The sequence below is a fragment of the Thamnophis sirtalis genome, unplaced genomic scaffold, assembly GCF_051295495.1.
Source record: "Thamnophis sirtalis isolate CommonGarterSnake01/CBP01778 unplaced genomic scaffold, rThaSir2_p1.2 scaffold_7, whole genome shotgun sequence".
Lineage (NCBI taxonomy): Eukaryota > Metazoa > Chordata > Lepidosauria > Squamata > Natricidae > Thamnophis > Thamnophis sirtalis.
The window spans coordinates 6,349,198-6,368,969 of NW_028261387.1; the positions used below are offsets into that span (position 1 = coordinate 6,349,198).

General features: G+C 45.0%; 1 protein-coding gene across 1 annotated transcript; it reads right to left on the reverse strand.

Moving 5' to 3' along the window:
- Positions 1–239: 239 nt before the first annotated feature.
- RTCA (RNA 3'-terminal phosphate cyclase) lies at positions 240–19,588 on the reverse strand. The gene is made up of 11 exons (XM_087719238.1): positions 19,352–19,588; positions 15,972–16,072; positions 14,716–14,859; positions 13,138–13,261; positions 10,558–10,616; positions 9,080–9,221; positions 7,041–7,165; positions 6,833–6,891; positions 4,267–4,361; positions 2,820–2,924; positions 240–585 (listed from the first exon to the last, which is right to left on the reverse strand). The coding sequence occupies exons 1-11, from the start codon at positions 19,397–19,399 to the stop codon at positions 487–489; spliced, it is 1,101 nt and encodes a 366-aa protein (XP_087575364.1). The 5' UTR covers positions 19,400–19,588; the 3' UTR covers positions 240–486.
- Between the last annotated feature and the right edge of the window lie 184 nt (positions 19,589–19,772).

Below are 19,772 nucleotides of genomic sequence, written 5' to 3' on the forward strand. Positions count from 1 at the left end.
TGATGTAAATGCCATCAGTTGTCTATCTCAGTGCTTCTCAACCTTGGCAACTTGAAGATGTCCGGACTTCAACTCCCAGAATTCCCCAGCCAGCATTCGCTGGCTGTGGAATTCTGGGAGTTGAAGTCCGGACATCTTCAAGTTGCCAAGGTTGAGAAACACTGGTCTAGACAGCTTTAGAAACAACAGATGTTGTCCCCTATTCGGAGGTGGGGGGGAATGAAGTCCAAATTAAAATGTTGAGTTTTAGATGTCGTTGTTTGAATCAACCCGTTCCTATCACATAAGCCACTAATAGTCTTTGGACTGAGGCAAGATAGAAAGCCAATAAGTAAGTAAATGTATTATTAATTTAATAATAAAGGGAATTTAGGGAAGCGCGTTATTCAAACATTCCAGTGAAAAACGTGCAATACGTTTACGCAGAGATTTAAAGAAAAAAAAAAGCCAAAATAAACATTAACCCCATTCCAACAAGAGCAATAACTAGAGATTTGTATTTAGCAATCCGATTCCTTGGCACTCAATGATGTGGGCATCCTTGGAAGAGCCTTCGTCTTCTGATTTTGTCACTGTAAACTTAGCCTGCAAACAATAAACGACAACAAAAAAAGCATGCTTTCTTAAATTGTTCTTCGTGTAAATTGGACTCAAGGCAAAGTACAACACACACAAAAAATTTCAAACGTTCCAAACACAGGCAGGTCCTGCAAACTGGGATCAGCAACGTCATTAAGCAAGAAGTCATTTTTATTTATTTATTTATTTATTTATTTATTTATTTATTATTTATTTTATCAATTTCATGTATACATTCACAATTATATGATCTCATAACTGTTATTAATAATATGTATTTATAACAATTTTTCCCTACAGTTGACAATATACTTGAAGATTGCTTTCTTAACATCCCATAGATCCATCTTATCTTACAACGGTCCTACTTCTTCTTCCCTCCCTCCCTCTTTCCTTCCCTCGTTTCTTCTCTCCTACTCCCCTTCCTTCCCTCCCTCCTTCCCCTTCCCTCCTTCCTTCCCTCCTTCCTTCCTTCCCTTTCTTTTCTCCTTCTCTCCTTCCTTTCCCCCTTCCTTTCCTCCTTCCTTCCCCCCTTCCTTCTCTCCTACATTCCCTCCTTCCTTCCCTCCTTTCTTCTCTCCTTCTCTCCTTCCTTCCCTCCTTTCTTCTCTCCTTCCCTCCTTCCTTCCCTCCTTCCTTCCCTCCCTCCTTCTCTCCTTCCTTCCCTCCTTCCTTCCTTCCCTCCTTTCTTTTCCCCTTCTCTCCTTCCTTTCCCCCTTCCTTTCCTCCTTCCTTCTCTCCTACATTCCCTCCTTCCTTTCCTCCTTTCTTCTCTCCTTCTCTCCTTCCTTCCCTCCTTGCTTCCCTCCCTCCTTCCTACCCCCCTTTCTTCTCTCCTTCCTTCCTCCTTTCCTTTCCCTTCTCTCCTTCCCCTTCCTCCCCTTTACCCTTCCCCTCTTCTTCCCATTCCTCCCCTCTTTCCTACTCTTACATTCCCTCCCATTCTTCCTCTGCCTTTCCCTTTCTCCTATTCCTCTCCTTCCTCCTCTCCTTCCTATCTTTCCTAGCAAGAAGTCATTTGACTGCACCGGGCTTCCATCAGTTCTGCTACAGTCATTAAGCAAGTCACAATTGGCCATTAAGAGCAACGTCATGTGACCATGACTTATGATTTCCTGCCCGCTTCTTCATTGGCTCCCCTGGTGAGAAGCCAGCTTTGGAGGTCAGAAATGCTGAGCGTGCAACTATGGGATGTGGTGACCGTTGTAAATGCACACTGATTGTTGAAGTGCCAAATCATAATCACATGACTGCAAGACTGTTGTGATGGCCACAGGTTCAAGGACTGATCTTAAAACTTTTCAGAACTGCTATAAATTTAAACAGTTCCTGAATGAGGCAGTCAGTAAGGGAGGATTACCTATAAGGTCATATTTATAATTACTGAAATGTCAGCATCAGAGGTGGGTTCCTACCAGTTCGCACCTATTCGGTAGAACCGGTTCGTCAAATCTACCGAACCGGTTAGAAGAGGTTCCACCAGTGGACCCGGAAAGCAGGCCACACCTACAGAAGAGGTTCCAAACTTTTTTGAAACCCACCACTGGTCCTTGGATATGATTATTCTACACTATCATGCTCCTATTTATAAAACTCAGTGCCTCTGTGAAAGGTAAGGATGGCTACTGCGTTTGTGGTGCAATCAGAACATTGCGTGCGTTGAAGTTGTTTTAACGCAAACCAAAGATGCCTTTTAAAAAACAAGTTTACATCCTATTCTTATGCATGCCAGTGCTGTGTGGGAGGTAATTTAAGGTGGTTCTGACAAGTGTCGTCGGCATCTTCATATCTGGTCACATGGGCGGCAAGCCACTCCCATCCGGCCACATGGGCGGCAAGCCACTCCCACAAAGGAGGCCACACCCACAGAGTAAGTCCGAACAGTTTTTGAAACCCACCACTGAAAATGTGGATGGTTAAAAGTATCTTCAGGCAGATTACTCCATAATCCGGTCAGCAGACAAGGGAAGGCAGCTACCTCAAGAAGTAGGTGCTGGATTGCAGTAAGGATTTGAAGGATAAAAGCGGCAATTGTTATGCATCCTATTTTAGGCTCAATATATCTAAAGTAACTGCCATTCTTTCCTGTACACATTGAATTGTGGAGGGCATCACTGTATCCTTTGTAAACCATCCGTTGTCAGTCTTTTGTTTTTCACTAGAGATCATGCCGTGCCAATGCTGGCCAGACGGACAGCTTTGTAAGATCAAGTGATCTGGTAAAGAAAACCGCTACTTACTTTTGTCAGCATTTCTGCAAAATGTATTGCGGTTTCTGTGTGGAGCGTAATTGGTCCAGTTTTGATTCTTGATTTCCCATTTGCTAAAGCCATGAAGATGATCAGCTGGAGGGGATCAAAAACAAACCAGCATTATGTGTGTCTAAAGGGATGCAATACTCCCTGTTATAAAAAAAAGAAGAAAGAAGATACATTATTTGACTATCTGATCGGAGCATCCTTTTAACGGATGCCTTTCTTTCTAGATGTTTTTGCTTGCACCATTCTGAAGAATCTGAGTTGATTACATCCAGTCAAGTCACTGAAAAATGTATGGTTGCAAACAATTGGTTTTTTCCCCCCTGTCTTCTAACTACAAAAACAAAAGGGAATGTTAATAGCAATAGCAATAGCAGTAGACTTATATACCGCTTCATAGGCCTTTCAGGCCTCTCTAAGCGGTTTACAGAGAGTCAGCATATTGCCCCCAACAATCTGGGTCCTCATTTTACCCACCTCGGAAGGATGGAAGGCTGAGTCAACCCTGAGCCGGTGAGATTTGAACCGATGACCTGCTGATCTAGCAGTAGCCTGCAGTGCTGCATTTAACCACTGCGCCACCTTGGCTCATATGCTTTGTATGTATGCTTTGGTGATTATCAACTAGAAATGTCAACATTTTTTAGATTGTCTTAGATTTTAAATGTCGTCTGGCGGCTCCTCGGGGGAGGGCCTTCTCTGTAGCTGGGGTTCTTCTTTTCCAACTGAGGTATGCAAGAAGAAAAGAAACCCAAGAATCCATGTGGTTCGAAGCAGAGGTAGTATTCACAAGTTCTAACCAGTTCTGGAGAACCGGTAGCAGAAATTTTGAGTGGTTTGGAGAACTGGTCAATACCACCGCTGGCTGGCCCCGCCCCCATCTATTCTCTGCCTCCCGAGTCCCAGTTGATCCCTGCCACGCCCACAGAACCGGTAGTAAAAAAAAAAAATTGAATCCCACCACTGGCTCAAAGCTCTCCTAGGACACCAGTCTGCTCCCCAACATAGTAGAAAATTAAACCTCTTGTCTGAAGAGTTTAACTAAATTTTTGCTCCTTCATGGCATACAACGGAAATGGTGTTAAAAACAAACAAAAAAGAGAGATAATTTGTTTTCCATTTGTTTTCCAGTGAGGTGAAGAAGTTGGTCTGAAATTCACCAAAATGCTGGAAATATCGGACTATTTCCTTATTAGAATTCTCCTAATAAAACTTTCTTTCCACTTCACTCTCCAGCTGTATTGGATTACAACTCAAATCCACCAGCCGTTGAAGATGATAGGACTTCATAGGCCACCATAGCTTGTGGGTGACAGATTGAAGAAAACCTGGATACTGAATCAGTAACTCCTTGGAACCCTAATTCACATGTATGAGCAGGTCTCAGCTTCTACTTTTCTGTGAGAGATTTCCCACATGCAGATCTTACTTGGTCCTGCAGATAATCATCCACGGCACCTCCATGCCGAAGGTTTCCCAACAACATCTCTGCTGCTTCGATTCCAACTTTGTCTGCATTTTTACCTGGGAGAAAAATTTAAGTAGGGATGTGATTTAAAAAAAAATGCTTATCTAACAAGATTTCCTCTTCAATAAATGAAAATAGGTTCAGAATAGATTTCTATCTTTGGATGGTTTAATTATAAAAGGAATTCATTCACCTTCACAGGGAGAGTTATAAAGTTTTGCTTGGTGATGAAATTCGGTACCAGATATTCATAAAGTTATATTTGATTTAGAATACGAGAGAAGAGTTGGAAGGGACCTTGAAGGTCTTCTAGTCCAACCCCCTGCCTAGGCAGGAAACCCTACCCCACTTCAGACAAATGGCTATCCAGCATCTTCTTAAAAACTTCCAGTGTTGGATCATTCACAACTTTTGGAGGCAAGTTGTTCCACTGATTAATTGTTTTAACATTGTTCTAATTTCTCCTTAGTTCTCAGTTGCTTCTCTCCTTGATTAGTTTCCATCCATTACTTTTTGTCCCACCCTCAGGTGCTTTGGAGAATAGTTTGACTCCCTCTTCTTTTGTGGCAGCCCCTGAGATATTAGAAGCATATGGATGCATTGCAAAAGATGTCACTGGTGTTATGAACCAATCACTAACTCAATGTAGATTTGGCTTTCCCAGCTAAGGTAAGTATACTGTTTCATTATGCCATTAAGGTGTCTCTTATCTTCAGCTTTCCCTTTGCATTTCCTCCCCTCTCCTTTTTTATTAATCACCTCTCTCTCCTCTCCTCTTTTTTCCCTCCAGGTTCTCTTAGCCTTTTGCCCCAACTATCCTATAAGGAAGTCTCCGAATAATCCTTTACTTACTTTACGTTAAACAACAATGCTCCCTGTCATCACAGCCTCTTTTTCCAGCTGATTTAGAAAGAAAGATATGGATTCAAAGGGCAGAGAAAGCGGATTCTATCTCATTCTCCTCTCATACATGTTACCCTGTGGTAAGATGGGCGGCCAATAAATTTATGTATATGGGTGTATACACACACACAAAAGGACACACAGTCTCTTCAGAACTGGCCGTACAGACTCAACCAGGGCAGGTTCTCTGTTTGTAATAAGAGATCTTTTGGACTAGAAGACCTGTTGTGGCCCCGCAGGAGCCGTTGGAGCTGCCACGGGACTCCGACAGCGAGGGGCCCTATGAGTCCGCTCTGGAGGATGTGGAGGACCCTGGACAGGGTTCCGACTCCGAGCAGGGTGCAGAGAGGCTGGTTGGCCACCAGGAGGCGCCTGAGCCTTGGACCAGTAGGGAGGAGACAAGGGAGTGTGTTCCTGATGCCAGCAGTGAGTTGTTCCTGGATGCCCGGCACTGAAGAGCTAATAGGTGTCAGGAACAGTTGCGCAAGTACAGGAGGTAATTGCACTCAGCTGGTGGTCATTAGGCTTATCTCCAGACTATAAAAGGACTGCTTGTGCACATGCCCCTCTTGCAAAAGTCAATGCAGGAACTAATGTTGGAGAACATTATAGTGAGCTTGGCAGGCTGGATTGCTGCCATGGCTTATCTGTGCTGGATTGCTGCCCAAGCTTGTCTGTGCCGGTTTGCTGCCAAGGACCTGTCTGTCTGTTAATTAAATGCCATAACTTATCTTTGGCTCGGAGTGTGTGTTGGTGTGGGACGAGGGGGGTCAGAACAAAGACCTATGTTACCTTATTGGAGATATTATATAGTTATTACATTTATATGCCACTCAGAGCTGCCTCATCAGGCAGATGGGTGGCATACAAATTAAACAAAGAAACAAATAAATAAGTCATATTGAAGCTGTCATCAGATAAGAACATAGATTAGATATAATCATGAGAAAGGAGCTGGAGATGTGATGCTAGGAAAGGCATTGCCATGCTTCTGTGTTCTGACCCCCCTCGTCCCACACCAACAAACACTCCGAGCCAAAGATAAGATATGCCATTTAATCAACAGACAGTTCAACAGACAGGCAGGTCCTTGGCAGCAAACCGGCACAGTTAAGCCGTGGCAGCAATCCAACACAGATAAGTTGTGGCATTAATCCAGCCTGCCAAGCTCACAATTCCAAGCTCACATTAGTTCCTGCATTGACTTCTGCAAGAGGGACGGGTGCACAAGCAGTCCTTTTATAGTCTGGAGAGGAGCCTAATGACACCAGCTGAGTGCAATCACCTCCTGTACTTGCACAACTGTTCCTGAAGCCTATTAGCTCTTCGGTGCCGGGCATCCAGGAACAACTCACTACTGGCTTCCGGATCACTCCCCCTTGTCTCCTCCCCACTGGTCCAAGGCGCCTCCTGGTGGCCAACCAGCCTCTCTGAGCCCTGCTCGGAGTCGGAACCCTGTCCAGGGTCCTCCACATCCTCCAGAGCCGACTCATAGGGCCCCTCGCTGTCGGAGTCTGGTGGCGGCTCCAACGGCTCCTGCTGGGCCGCAACACTTCTGGTTGGAGCCTTTTATGAAATGGGTCCTGAGGAGGCCAAGTCACATGAAGCAATGTAAAGCTCTCACCTCTTTTACCAAGGGATGATCCTGCCAGCAAGCAGCCAGTGGATGTCTCTGCAACAATTCTAAATAAGGTTAAAAACTTATAGAATTACATGAAAACATTGAAGCTCACCCTTCCTTTTCCCTCCCCCCCAAAAACAGCTCACACGAAACCAGTTGGCTTTCTCTGGCAATCAACTGAACTCTCAAATGATCAACCAAACTCACTCACATAATTCCAGATCCCGTTCCAAAGGCCTCATTATCCGACTCTCTAACAGTCTGAATATTGACATAAAGATCCCGGATCTCTTTCCTGATGCATTTCACTGCAGCAGAAGCCATCTCTTTGGCTACCTAAAAGTAACAAAATGAAAGGAATATGTTCTGACACCCCCTCGTTCCACACCAAAGCACACTCCAAGCCAGAGATAAATTACGGCATTTAATTAACAGATAAACAGGTCCTTGGCAGCAACCCAGCACAGACAAGCTTGGGCAGCAATCCAGCACAGATAAGCCATGGCAGCAATCCAGCCTGCCAAGCTCACAATAATGTCCTCCGACATTAATTCCTGCGTTGACTTCTGCAAAGAGGGGCGTGTGCACAAGGAGTCTTTTTATAGTCTGGAGAGGAGCCTAATGACCACCAGCTGAGTGCAATTACCTCCTATAACTGCGCAACTGTTCCTTACGCCTATTAGCTCTTCGGTGCCGGGCATCCAGGAACAACTCATTGCTGGCGTCCGGCTCACTCTCCCTTGTCTCCTCCCCACTGGTCCAAGGCTCAGGCGCCTCCTGGTGGCCAACCAGCCTCTCTGCGCCCTGCTCGGAGTCGGAACCCTGTCCAAGGTCCTCCACATCCTCCAGAGCCGACTCATAGGGCCCCTCGCTGTCGGAGTCTGGTGGCAGCTCCAACGGCAGCTTCCATGGAGCAGAGGGGGTGTGGTTTCGCGGCTGGGGATTCACTGGTTTGCGCGACCTAGTTCCTGGCATGCTGCGGACCAGGACTGGTCCATGAACTGGGGGTTGGGAACCTCTGAATTAAAGGACTGGATCTGCGATCTTCTTCAGGAAAAGAATGCACTTTACAATGGCACTATTTATTTTTATCCTTATGACTGCGTCACAATTTTCTTAATATGGCAACAAGTGGAGGAGTACAACATGAACAGTTCAGTATGCTGTTATCATAACTAAATTGCCCATATTATTTTTCAAGGCAACATGGCATCTTTCTAAGAGACATAGTTAATGTAACAATAGCTTGCTGATAACCAGAGGACTGGTGCATTCCATCTAGGAAATCATAAGGTACTATTTACAAATTCTAACATGTTAACTAAACCAAACTATCTAATAACTTAAAGCAGTGTGAATGTAATCCAACGTTGGATCCAAATCTATTGTAGCCCAGCAGGAGCCGTTGGAGCTGCCACCAGACTCCGACAGCAAGGGGCCCTATGAGTCGGCTCTGGAGGACCTTGGACAGGGTTCTGACTCCAAGCAGGGCACAGAGAGGCTGGTTGGCCACCAGGAGGCGCCTGAGCCTTGGACCAGTGGCGAGGAGACAAGGGAGTATGATCATGACGTCATACATTGGAGCAGTGGGCTGGAGACAAGGGAGTTGGTCCTGGATGCCCGGCAAGGGAGAGCTAATAGGCGTAAAGAACAGTTACGCAGTTACAGGAGATAATTGCACTCAGCTGGTGGTAATTAGGCTCCTCTCAAGACTATAAAAGGAATGATTGTGCACACGCCCGTTGCAGGAGTCAACGTATTCATTAGAGCTGGAGAACTCTCGTGGCTAGCTTGGCAGGCTGGATTGCTGCCAATGTCTAGTCTGTGCTGGATTGCTGCCAAGGCCTGGTCTGTGCTGGATTGCTGCCATGGTCCTGTCTGTGTGTTAATAAATCCTTGAAATATCTTTGTCTCGGCGTGCTTTGGTGTAGGACGAGAGGGATCAAAACAAAATCTTACAATAGCAATAGCAATAGCAGTTAGACTTATATACCGCTTCATAGGGTATAACCCCTCTCTAAGCGGTTTACAGAGTCAGCATATTGCCCCCAACAACAATCCGGGTCCTCATTTTACCTACCTCGGAAGGATGGAAGGCTGAGTCACCCCTGAGCCAGTGAGATTTGAACAGCCGAACTGCAGAACTGCAGTCAGCTGAAATAGCCTGCAGTGCTGCACTCTAACCACTGCGCCACCTTAAATGCACAAGACAAGCCCTTTTCCTCATCTAAATCTATCAGACATACTTACTTTGACTGGCAAAGCCCCAGCCACAAAGGCTCTTCCATGTATCTTGGTCACCGTACCACAGTCAGTTAAATTGATTGGGTTTAACTGCTTAACCGGGGATATTCGGACCACCACTTCACCGCCCCCTTTAGGATAGTAGCCCCTGTTAAAAAGCAACGACACACAAGCAGAGATCAAAATAATGAGTTGATAGGGTTTGTTTCTGCTATTAAAAATAAACTTTCTTAAACATAAATAGTAGTCCTGCAAAAGGCTCATTTAATCTAGTGTTCTATTTCCTACACCATCCCATTAGAGCATCTTTGATACGCCCACAAACAGGTTATGAATTATCAGGGGTCGAGCAAATAAGTATTCATAGAGGAGGCAGCTGAAGAGCAGAAGGAGCTATCACCTCACTTTTTAATTCCAAGGAATATCTAGTCCTTTTTGAGTTTGAGTTTCATTTTATTTATATGCTGCCCTATTCCCTACGGGACCCGAAGGAGGGGAAGGGAAAACACAAAAACTACAAAAGTACAGGGCATTTAAAAAGACAACCAACAACCACACGGTTCCAGAGGGGAAGGGAACTCATCGACCCCAGGCCTGCCGACACAGCCAGGTTTTAACGGCTTTTCGGAAGGCCTGGAGAGAGGTGAGGGTCCGAATCTCTGCGGGGAGTTCGTTCCAAAGGGCCGGAGCTGCCACAGAGAAGGCCCTCCCCCCGGGTAGTAGCCAGATGGCATTGGCTGGTAGACGGAACCCGGAGGAGGCCTACTCTGTGTGATCTAATGCAGTGTTTCTCAACCTTGGCAACTTGAAGTCCTGTGGACTTCAACTCCCAGAATTCCCCAGCCAGCTATGCTGGCTGGGGGATGCTGGGAGTTGAAGTCCACAGGACTTCAAGTTGTCAAGGTTGAGAAACACTGATCTAATGGGTCTTTGGGAGGTAATTGGCAGCAGGCGGTCTCTCAAGTACCCAGGTCCAATACCATGAAGGGCTTTATAAGTGACGACTAGCACCTTGAAGCGTATCCGGAGACCAATCGGTAACCAGTGCAGCTCGCGGAAAATAGGTGTAACGTGGGTGTACCGAGGTGCACCCACAATCGCTCGCGCAGCTGCATTCTTTTGGTTTAATATCACCTGGCTTTGAGTGATATGCAAGTTCCAACAGAAGATGAAACCAGGACAGAGGAAACAAAGGAGAAAATCAAAGGACAACTCATAATTGTCATAATTTAACAAATACAGTATATGTTCCATATTATTTAACAATTTGGACAACAAGTAATGAAAGAGTTTAAGGCAAGCTACACTCTATTTTTCAGAAGCTGCACTTCCTTTTAATGGACTCTGCTTTAGAAGGCCAGTAAAACTGGTCATAAGCTAAAGGAAGGGAGTATCTTTTGTTGGCAAAATGCAGGACAGTTATTGGAGATGGAAATTTGTAATCATAGAGACAAGACACAACTCAACATACAACTGGAACTCACCTCCTTTTTATGTCACAGTCTACAATTAAACCGAACTTCTCAGCTATTGGCTTGAAGATCTGGAAAGTAAATAAATTTACTGAAAAACGCAGGCGCACCCTTTTAATGAATAAAGAATCCTTTAGCCATGTTGCCGGGTTGATGAAAAAAAACAGTATATCTATTTGCCTGAAGGCCTCCCTCCAGTGGTGAGATTCAACCAGTTTGCACCTATTCGGGAGAACCGGTTGGTAACTTTCTAAGCAGTTCAGAGAACCAGTTGTTGGAAGAAATCTTATTTTGTTTTTTCCCCCACCTTACAGGGCTAATCCTGTAAGGAAGGCAGGAAGGAAACATTCTGGTGTTGTTTCTAGCCTAATCTTTATTGCCCTGCTTACAGAAACTGCTTTTCCAGTTAACCCTGTTACATTTTAACAGCTAAGACGAAGCGCCCATCAACGTGAGTGACGTTGAGTTGGCCACGACCATCCAGTCACATGACCACCAAGCCACGCCTACCCAGCTGGTCATTAGGGCGGAGTACCGCTTGTTAAAATTATTTGAATCCCACCACTGCCTCCCTCCTATTTTATCTGAGTATGGAAAACTGCAATTTCTATGGACAATAGTTTGCTGTCAAAAGCTGTAGTTTCATCATGTGTTAAGGACAAACTATGATTTGTACAAATCACTTCTATGTGCCTGAGACACATTCTAATCTGCTACAAGTTAGAAGTAGAATCTTATAGATATTCCTTTGGAGATAAAAAGAGAAGGGATGGGCCAAGTGTTTTCAAGGCCCATGATAACTATGATTTTATGTGACATGAGGCAATGTAGCAGGTATCCTAGAGCAGTGGTTCCCAAACTTGGCAACTTTAAGACTTGTGGATTTCAACTCCCAGAATTCTCCAGCCAGCTCCAGTCCACAAGTCTTAAAGTTGCCAAGTTTGGGAACCACTGTCCTAGAGAAAGAATTAGGAGGAGGGATAATATGCCACTTCATTTCTTTTCAGGCAGACAAAATCCTTCTCATTCTCGGTGTTTCCAATTGAAGATAATATACGTAGCTGAGGATTGAACTGCGTCATCCTTGAGGTTCCCTGGTTTGTTGTTTACCTGAAGACTTCATCACCAAACTAGGTAATATTATCAGTGCTGATGACGGTTAGTGAGTTTGATAATCATGACGACGTTACCTAGTTTGGTAATGAAATGTTTGCAACCCACCCACCCCTTCCCCAAACTCAGAGAGCACTAAGGACCCCCCCAGTCTCTGTGTTTTTTCACTTGGATTGAAAAATACGGTACTTAATAAAAATAAAGCCACCGATTGTATTAGAATATTCTCTTTGCAATGTGGGCAGATGTGCCCACACAATCCTATTATTTTCAGTAATAAAAATATTTAACATCCAAATGAGTAATTACAAGAAGCAAACAAAGTTCTGAAATGAGCCGAGGTGGCGCAGTGGTTAGGGTGCAGTACTGCAGGCCACTTCAGCTGTTATCTGCAGTTCAGCGGTTCTAATCTCACCGGCTCAAGGTTGACTCAGCCTTCCATCCTTTCCGAGGTGGGTGAAATGAGGACCCGGACTGTGGGGGCAATATGCTGACTCTGTAAACCGCTTAGAGAGGGCTGAAAGCCCTATGAAGCGGTATATAAGTCTAACTGCTATTGCTATTGATTGTGACACCTACAAATCGTGTTCCAAATGAACAGATAAGGAGGCATTTATTACAATCTGAATAAATTGAGGAAAGCAGTTTTTAATTTGTTTTAACGTTGTTCTAAAAAGCGTTTAGCACTGCTTCACTAGAGATGTTGCTCGAGCTTTAAAGAGTTAACAAGGCGGCGCATCACAACGTATTAAAATGTTGCTAATGAGCATCCTGAGTGCTTGGAACCTCCTGTATTTGATTTTAGCCCATTTAATTGATGATGTCAGCTTTTAAAAGCTGACCTTTCTCTTCTTTTCAGGCAGATGCATGATTTAAAAATGCTTGAGGAGCAACAAATATAGTGAACATATTCCCAGTATCTGGATTGATAAAACAATTCGGACAAGTCCACTGTGAAACAAGCCCAAAGGAAGGTTAACTTGACCTGCAAGATCAAAGGGCCAACCCAGTGGTGGGTTTCAAAAACTTTTTAGAACCTACTCTGTGGGTGTGGCCTCCTTTGTGGGAGTGGCTTGCCGGCCATGTGACCTGGTGGGAGTGGCTTGCCGGCCATGTGTTTTCTTTCTCTCTCTCGCACGCGCTCTCTCTCTTTCCTTCCTTTTGTCCCTCTGTCCCTTTTTCCTTTTTTTCTTTCATTTCTCTCTCACACTTTTTCTTTCTTTTTTTCTTTTTTCTTTATTTTTTCCTTTCTTTCTCTTTCTCTCTCTGTGTGAGTCTGTGTGTTAGTGTGTGTGTGTGAGCGGTGGGTTTCAAAAATTTTTGGAACCTCTTCTGTAGGTGTGGCCTGCTTTCCGGGTCCACTGGTGGAACCTCTTCTAACCGGTTCGGTAGATTTGATGAACCGTTTCTACCGAACTGGTGTGAACTGGTAGGAACCCACCTCTGGGACCAACCTTAAGTACATGAACTTCTACTTACCATCAATGTATAGTCAATCTGAGGAGCCATCTCCGCATTGGTGCCACCTTTCAAACGAAGTTCAGAAGGAGAGGCAGCAAAAAGGACACAGGGCATGGCTACTTGCATTAGCAAGCAAACACTCCTAAGATTTTAAAAAAAAAATGCAGAGACAAAGTAGCTTTATGCTCTCATTATAATTCCCAGCAAGGAATGGGTGCTTAAATAGCCACTACAACTTTATGAGTTTGTTGCTGCTTTTATATTCTCCCTTCTTGAGCTATCTAGGGAAAATCCACCTATGGTTTTCTTTCCCACCCACCTTCCATTTTACCCTCAAGTAAGCTTTAGAGCAGTAGTTCTTACACTCCCCCCCCCCCACCTCTCAGGACCCTTTCCACTTTTAAAAGTTATGGAGGAGCCAAAAGAACTTTTGTTCTTAAAGATTACATTTACCCAAACCTAGCAGAGGTGGCTAAAGTATCAGCATACCTCAAGGATCACTCAAACGAGAGATATAAACTGGAGTGGAGAAGATGGATTGACTATACTCAAAATAAATATGGGACTAAGAAATTCCAGATAGTTTATGACTGAAGAAACAAGGAATGATATGAGGCGGCGCAGTGGTTAAATGCAGCACTGCAAGCTACTTCAGCTGACTGCAGTCCTGCAGTTCAGCTGTTCAAATCTCACCGGCTCAGGGTTGACTCAGCCTTCCATCCTTCCAAGTGGGTGAAATGAGGACCCAGACTGTGGGGGCGATATGCTGACTCTGTAAACCGCTTAGAGAGGGCTGAAAGGCCTATGAAGCGGTATATAAGTCTAACTGCTATTGCTAAGTTCCACAAATCTACAGTGCCGTTTAGAACCGGTTCCAGGCTGGTTGGCCACCAGGAGGCGCCTGAGCCTTGGACCAGTGGGGAGGAGACAAGGGAGAGTGAGCCGGACGGCAGCAGTGAGTTGTTCCTGGATGCCCGGCACCGAAGAGCTAATAGGTGTCAGGAACAGTTGCGCAAGTACAGGAGGTAATTGCACTCAGCTGGTGGTCATTAGGCTCCTCTCCAGACTATAAAAAGACTGCTTGTGCACACGCCCCTCTTGCAGAAGTCAACACATTGACTAAAAGTTGGAGAACTTTTGTAACTAACTTGGCAGGCTGGATTGCTGCCAAGGTTTGTCTGAGTTGCTGCCAAGGTCCTTATCTGTTTGTTATGCTTGGCTTTCAGCCACCGAGGTTTCGGTTTCTTGCTAATAAAGTACATTCCAGTTAAGCTTGTCTCGGCATTCATTACTGGACGGAGGAGGGGGTCAGAACATGTATGTATACCTTTTCTTTCATTTTGCAGCAATTTCTTTCTTAGCCTGGTGTTTTTAGGTGCATTGGACTATAATTCCTATGTCATACTTAAGTGCATTGGATTAAAATTTTAGGTGCTTTGGACTACAATTCCCGTATCATACTGAGCCATCCCTTTACTGACGGGTGAGGTTTGGCTTGTATGAAATACATTTGGAAAGACACAATTCTATAGCTTTAATATATAGGTTCTCTTCAAAACTGAGTGCTAATTAATACAAATACAGAAAATAAAATACCCTGCTGTTTTAGTGTCTGCTACGTGAGTTCCACCCTTGATCTTCCCCGGTGTGAAAGTGATCTCTGTTGACCCGATGTTTCCACCGTCCATTTGTCCATCACACAGAGCACGAACCATTTCCAATCCGGACAGGTGCTGAGGCCTACAAGTACACTGAATTAGAACATAAAGAGAGCCTGCGCATGCAGACAGGATACAAAGGATTCTCACCTTATGCTGCTGTCTTCCTCCATCACAGGTTAATTAGCCACTTCTGTCTACTTCAGAGGTGGTATTCTACCGTTTCAGACCAGTTCGCTCGAACCAGTAGCGGAAATCGTGGGTGGCCCCGCCCACCTGCTACGGCTCTACGGCATCCCATTTAGGCCTTTTTTCCGCCAAAAGTGCACATACGCGCTCACATTTGCAAACCGGTAGGGAAGATAAGTGTATACCACCACTTTGTATATGTATATATATATGTATGTTGTATTTGTGCTGATAAATAAATAAAGGGAGACTAGTATAGATCTGAAAACCTGAAAATTTTTTTAAAAAAATTATAGTTGAAATGGCTTATAAGTTACTTTGATGGGGCCTGTGACTTAAAAGGCATGATTTAAATAATAGTAAAAATAAAACGTAAGAACCATATAATCCACCACGCTGTAATTAAAATGCCACACTGCCACCATAATAGGACTTAAGCGAGCTGCTACGTTTTTATTTAGCCACAGGTATAGCTGTAAATAAATAAAGGGAATTCCAGGGCTGGAGGCTAGAGAAGGACGTCGAAGGCAATGCATAACCATCCACTTCCTTGGTTTAAGGGAGTCTTTATCCTCGTAACAAACAAGAGCCGAGGTGGCGCAGTGGTTAGGGTGCAGTACTGCAGGCCACTTCAGCTGACTGCTAGTTCAGCAGTTCAGCAGTTCTAATCTCACCGGCTCAGGGTTGACTCAGCCTTCCATCCTTCCGAGGTGGGTAAAAATGAGGACCCAGATTGTGGGGGCAATATGTTGACTCTGTAAACCGCTTAGAGAGGGATGAAAGCCCTATGAAGCGGTATATAAATCTAACTGCTAATCAGCAAATGGGTACTCCTTTGTAGCCAACGTAAAAACGAAAAGGTGGTGTTTTTTTTCAGATTAGTAAATTTTCTGAAGTTCTCCCCAAACCTGGCCCAAACATGAGCCACAATGATCTCATAGCTTCCTCCCCACCAAGATTAGCAGGGGAGAAATTTGCTTTCCCAACAGTTCACCAGGATTTTACCTTAGACCAGGCTGACTCCTGCCGGCTCGGATATTTTTCACCTGCAAAGGTTTATTGAGCAAGCAACTCAGAGCTGTAGAAACCCTCAAGATTTGGCCACCCTGCAAAGAAAGCAGACCGTCAAAACCTCATAAAACTGGAGCCGCTGTGGAAGATTGGAAAGCCCTACCTACCCAAGGACTTAGGCCAAGTTCACAAGTCTGTAAAGGCCATTTTCAAATGGGGAGGGGAGGGGAGGGGAGAGCGATAGGGCTGGTAATCACAGGTGTCATAAATCATTTAGATAGGCAACAGGGATGGGTTCCTGCCAGATCTCACCTCTTCTATAGAAGAGGTTCCACAAATCTACAGGGCCGTTTAGAACCGGTTCTAGCTCCCTCCCCCCCACCCGTCTGCCCGTCATCAAGATGAAGAGCGAGGAATTCTGGGAGTTGAAGTCCACAAGTCTTAAAGCTGTCAAGTTTGAACACCCCTGGGTTTTTTTTTTCCTAAAGGGTTAGGGCTGCAAGGCTCTCGTAACTCAACAGCTTTAAGTCTTGCGTGCTTCAATGCCAGAGTTCCTGAGCCAACATGACTGGAGGAGGAATTCTGGGAGTTGAAGTCCACAAGTCTTAAAGCTGTCAAGTTTGAACACCCCTGGTTTTTTTTTCTAAAGGATTAGGGCTGCAACGGTCTCATAACTTGACAGCTTTAAGACTTGCACACTTCAATGCCAGAGTTCCTGAGCCAACATGACTGGAGGAGGAATTCTGGGAGTTGAAGTCCACAAGTCTTAAAGCTGTCAAGTTTGAACACCCCTGGGGTTTTTTTTCTAAAGTGTTAGAGGTACAAGGGTCTTGTAACTCGACAGCTTTAAGACTTCCGTGCTTCAAATGCCAGAGTTCCTGAACCAACATTTTGGTTGCTAAGCAAGAGCAGTGTTAAGTGAGTTTCACCACATTTTACAAGTTGGCCATGCCCACACAGTCACCTGTCTGCCAAGCCACTCCCACCCAGTCACATGGCTGGCAAGCCAGTCCCACAAGCAGGCCACACCTACAGAAGCGGTTCTAAAAAAATTTGAAACCCACCACTGATAGGCAAGCTACTAAGATTGGAAGTCTAGTTCACTCAATGGGAGGCATGCATAAGCATAAGGAGCCGAGATGGCGCAGTGGTTAGGGTGCAGTACGGCAGGCCACCTCAGCTGACTGTTATCTGCAGTTCAGCGGTTCTAATCTCACCGGCTCAAGGTTGACTCAGCCTTCCATCCTTCCCAGGTGGGTGAAATGAGGACCCAGACTGTGGGGGCGATATGCTGACTCTGTAAACTGCTTAGAGAGGGCTGAAAGCCCTATGAAGCGGTATATAAGTCTAACTGCTATTGCTATTGCTATTCCTGTGGATACCTGCTGGGACAGGAGGAATCCAAAGAGTAATATTGTATTCCTTTTTTACACCCACCCCAAATATATCAAGATCCAGGGCAGAATGTATCTTCGGAGGGGTTTTAACCCCGTTTCTGGTTCGGGGGAAGAACCTGCCAGAAATTATGAGAATTGCGACCTTCTTGCTGGCTCTCCGACAAGCAATCAAAATTCATTCATTCATTCCTCTGCAAACTTTCGATTGCGCCCCCCTTCCCGAGCCAGAGCCCGTCACGGGATCAGTCTATCCGCTGGATGTGAGAAGTGGCTTGTACGCATTTGTATTTATTTTATTTTTTTAAGTAATCTTTATTGCAAGAGCCAAGGTGGCGCAGTGGTTAAAGTGCTGTACTGCAGCCACTTCAGCTGACTGTTATCTGCAGTTCGGCGGTTCAAATCTCACCGGCTCAGGGTTGACTCAGCCTTCCATCCTTCCGAGGTGGGTGAAATGAGGACCCAGACTGTGGGGGCGATATGCTGACTCTGTAAACCGCTTAGAGAGGGCTGAAAGCCCTATGAAGCGGTATATAAGTCTAACTGCTATTGCTATTGCTATTGCTATTAGTTATACATTTTTTAAGAGTAAAACATACAAATACAAATACAATTTTAAACATACAACCCCCCCCCCCCGACAGTCATTCACAGCCCAACTTTTTTCTTTCCTTCCTCATTGTTAGGTCTCTAAGCCACATCTTCTCATTACAAAGTTCAGGGATCTATTACAATACCCATGTTCACTTTTAACTTTCCCCGTTTTAAGTCCCTGCTGTTCTCCTTGTCGCCCACATATACCATAAGTTCCAGCTAAGATAATGTTCTGTTTCTCCTTTGTCCCTCAGCCAACCCGTCATTCTGTCCATTTCTGCACATTCATAGATCTTTTTAATTATAGCATCTTCCGACGGTATGGTAGTGGATTTCCAAAATTGTGCATAAGTTATTCTTGCGGCCACAATTATATGTAGGCACAAATGCCACATTGAACTGCTCATGTTTTCTGGTTTAATGCTTAGTAGAAGGTTCTCGGGTCTCCATTCCATGTTTGCCCCGGTGTATTTATGATCAAATGGAAATAGGAATATTCCCATTTAGGGAAATAAAGCACATGCACACAATGGAGCGCAGGCCAATTTCTATAATATATGCTTCTGATCTGCATGGATAGACCAATGACTTCAAGCCATTCCGGTGAAATGTTAGCAGAAAAAGGAAGAGCAATTATTTGATTTTATTACGGTATACAAGTCCTTGCAGAACTTGATAGATGATAGATAGATAGATAGATAGATAGATAGATAGATAGATAGATAGATAGATAAAGAGTGTGTGTGTGTGTGTGTGAGAGAGAGAGAGAGAGAGAGAGAGAGATAGATTAGATCAGTGTTTCTCAACCTTGGCCACTTGAAGATGTCTGGACTTCAACTCCCAGAATTCCCCAGCCAGCATTCGCTGGCTGGGGAATTCTGGGAGTTGAAGTCCAGACATCTTCAAGTAGCCAAGGTTGAGAAACACTGGATTAGATAGATAGATAGATAGATAGATAGATAGATAGATAGATAGATAGATAGATAGATAGATAAAGAGTGTGTGTGTGTGTGAGAGAGAGAGAGAGAGAGAGAGAGATAGATTAGATCAGTGTTTCTCAACCTTGGCCACTTGAAGATGTCTGGACTTCAACTCCCAGAATTCCCCAGCCAGCATTTGCTGGCTGGGGAATTCTGGGAGTTGAAGTCCAGACATCTTCAAGTAGCCAAGGTTGAGAAACACTGGATTAGATAGATAGATAGATAGATAGATAGAGAGAGAGAGAGAGAGAGAGAGAGAGAGAGAGAGAGAGAGAGAGAGAGAGAGAGATCTTTAGAAGAACTAAAGATATATTTCAGGGCATTTATAACCCTACGCCCACAATACCCGCAGACCTTCCAAATTCAATAAGAAAGTCGCCTAAGGTTCTCTCCTCCGCTCACTCACCCCTTCCATGAGGCTGCCGTCTATCTCCACCCGGCCTTCGTCTCCCATGCTGGGCCGCCGCTGAAACGCCGCGTCCCGCGCCCTGCAAGTGAAGAGGCCCTTCCGAGGGATCAACCCCCTCGCTCCCAGGAGCAGGAAAGCCGAAGGACCGGAACCCGAGCCAAGGCAAGCGCGGAGAGCGAGCGATCCAGCCACGGCCGACAGACAACTCCCTCCGGCTTTCGGCCTCTACGGAGAAAGCGGGCGGGGAGCAGGCGCAGAACAGACCGGACTCCGCCGCTGCTGCTGCTGCTGCTGCATCGCTTGAGAGCTCGTTTACTCGAGCACTAAAATATAAAAATAGAGAGAGAGAACTCTGGCTGCGACGTTTTTTCCATACGCAACTTTTGGAAAACCCTTTCAGGAGGAAGGCTCTTCTTTT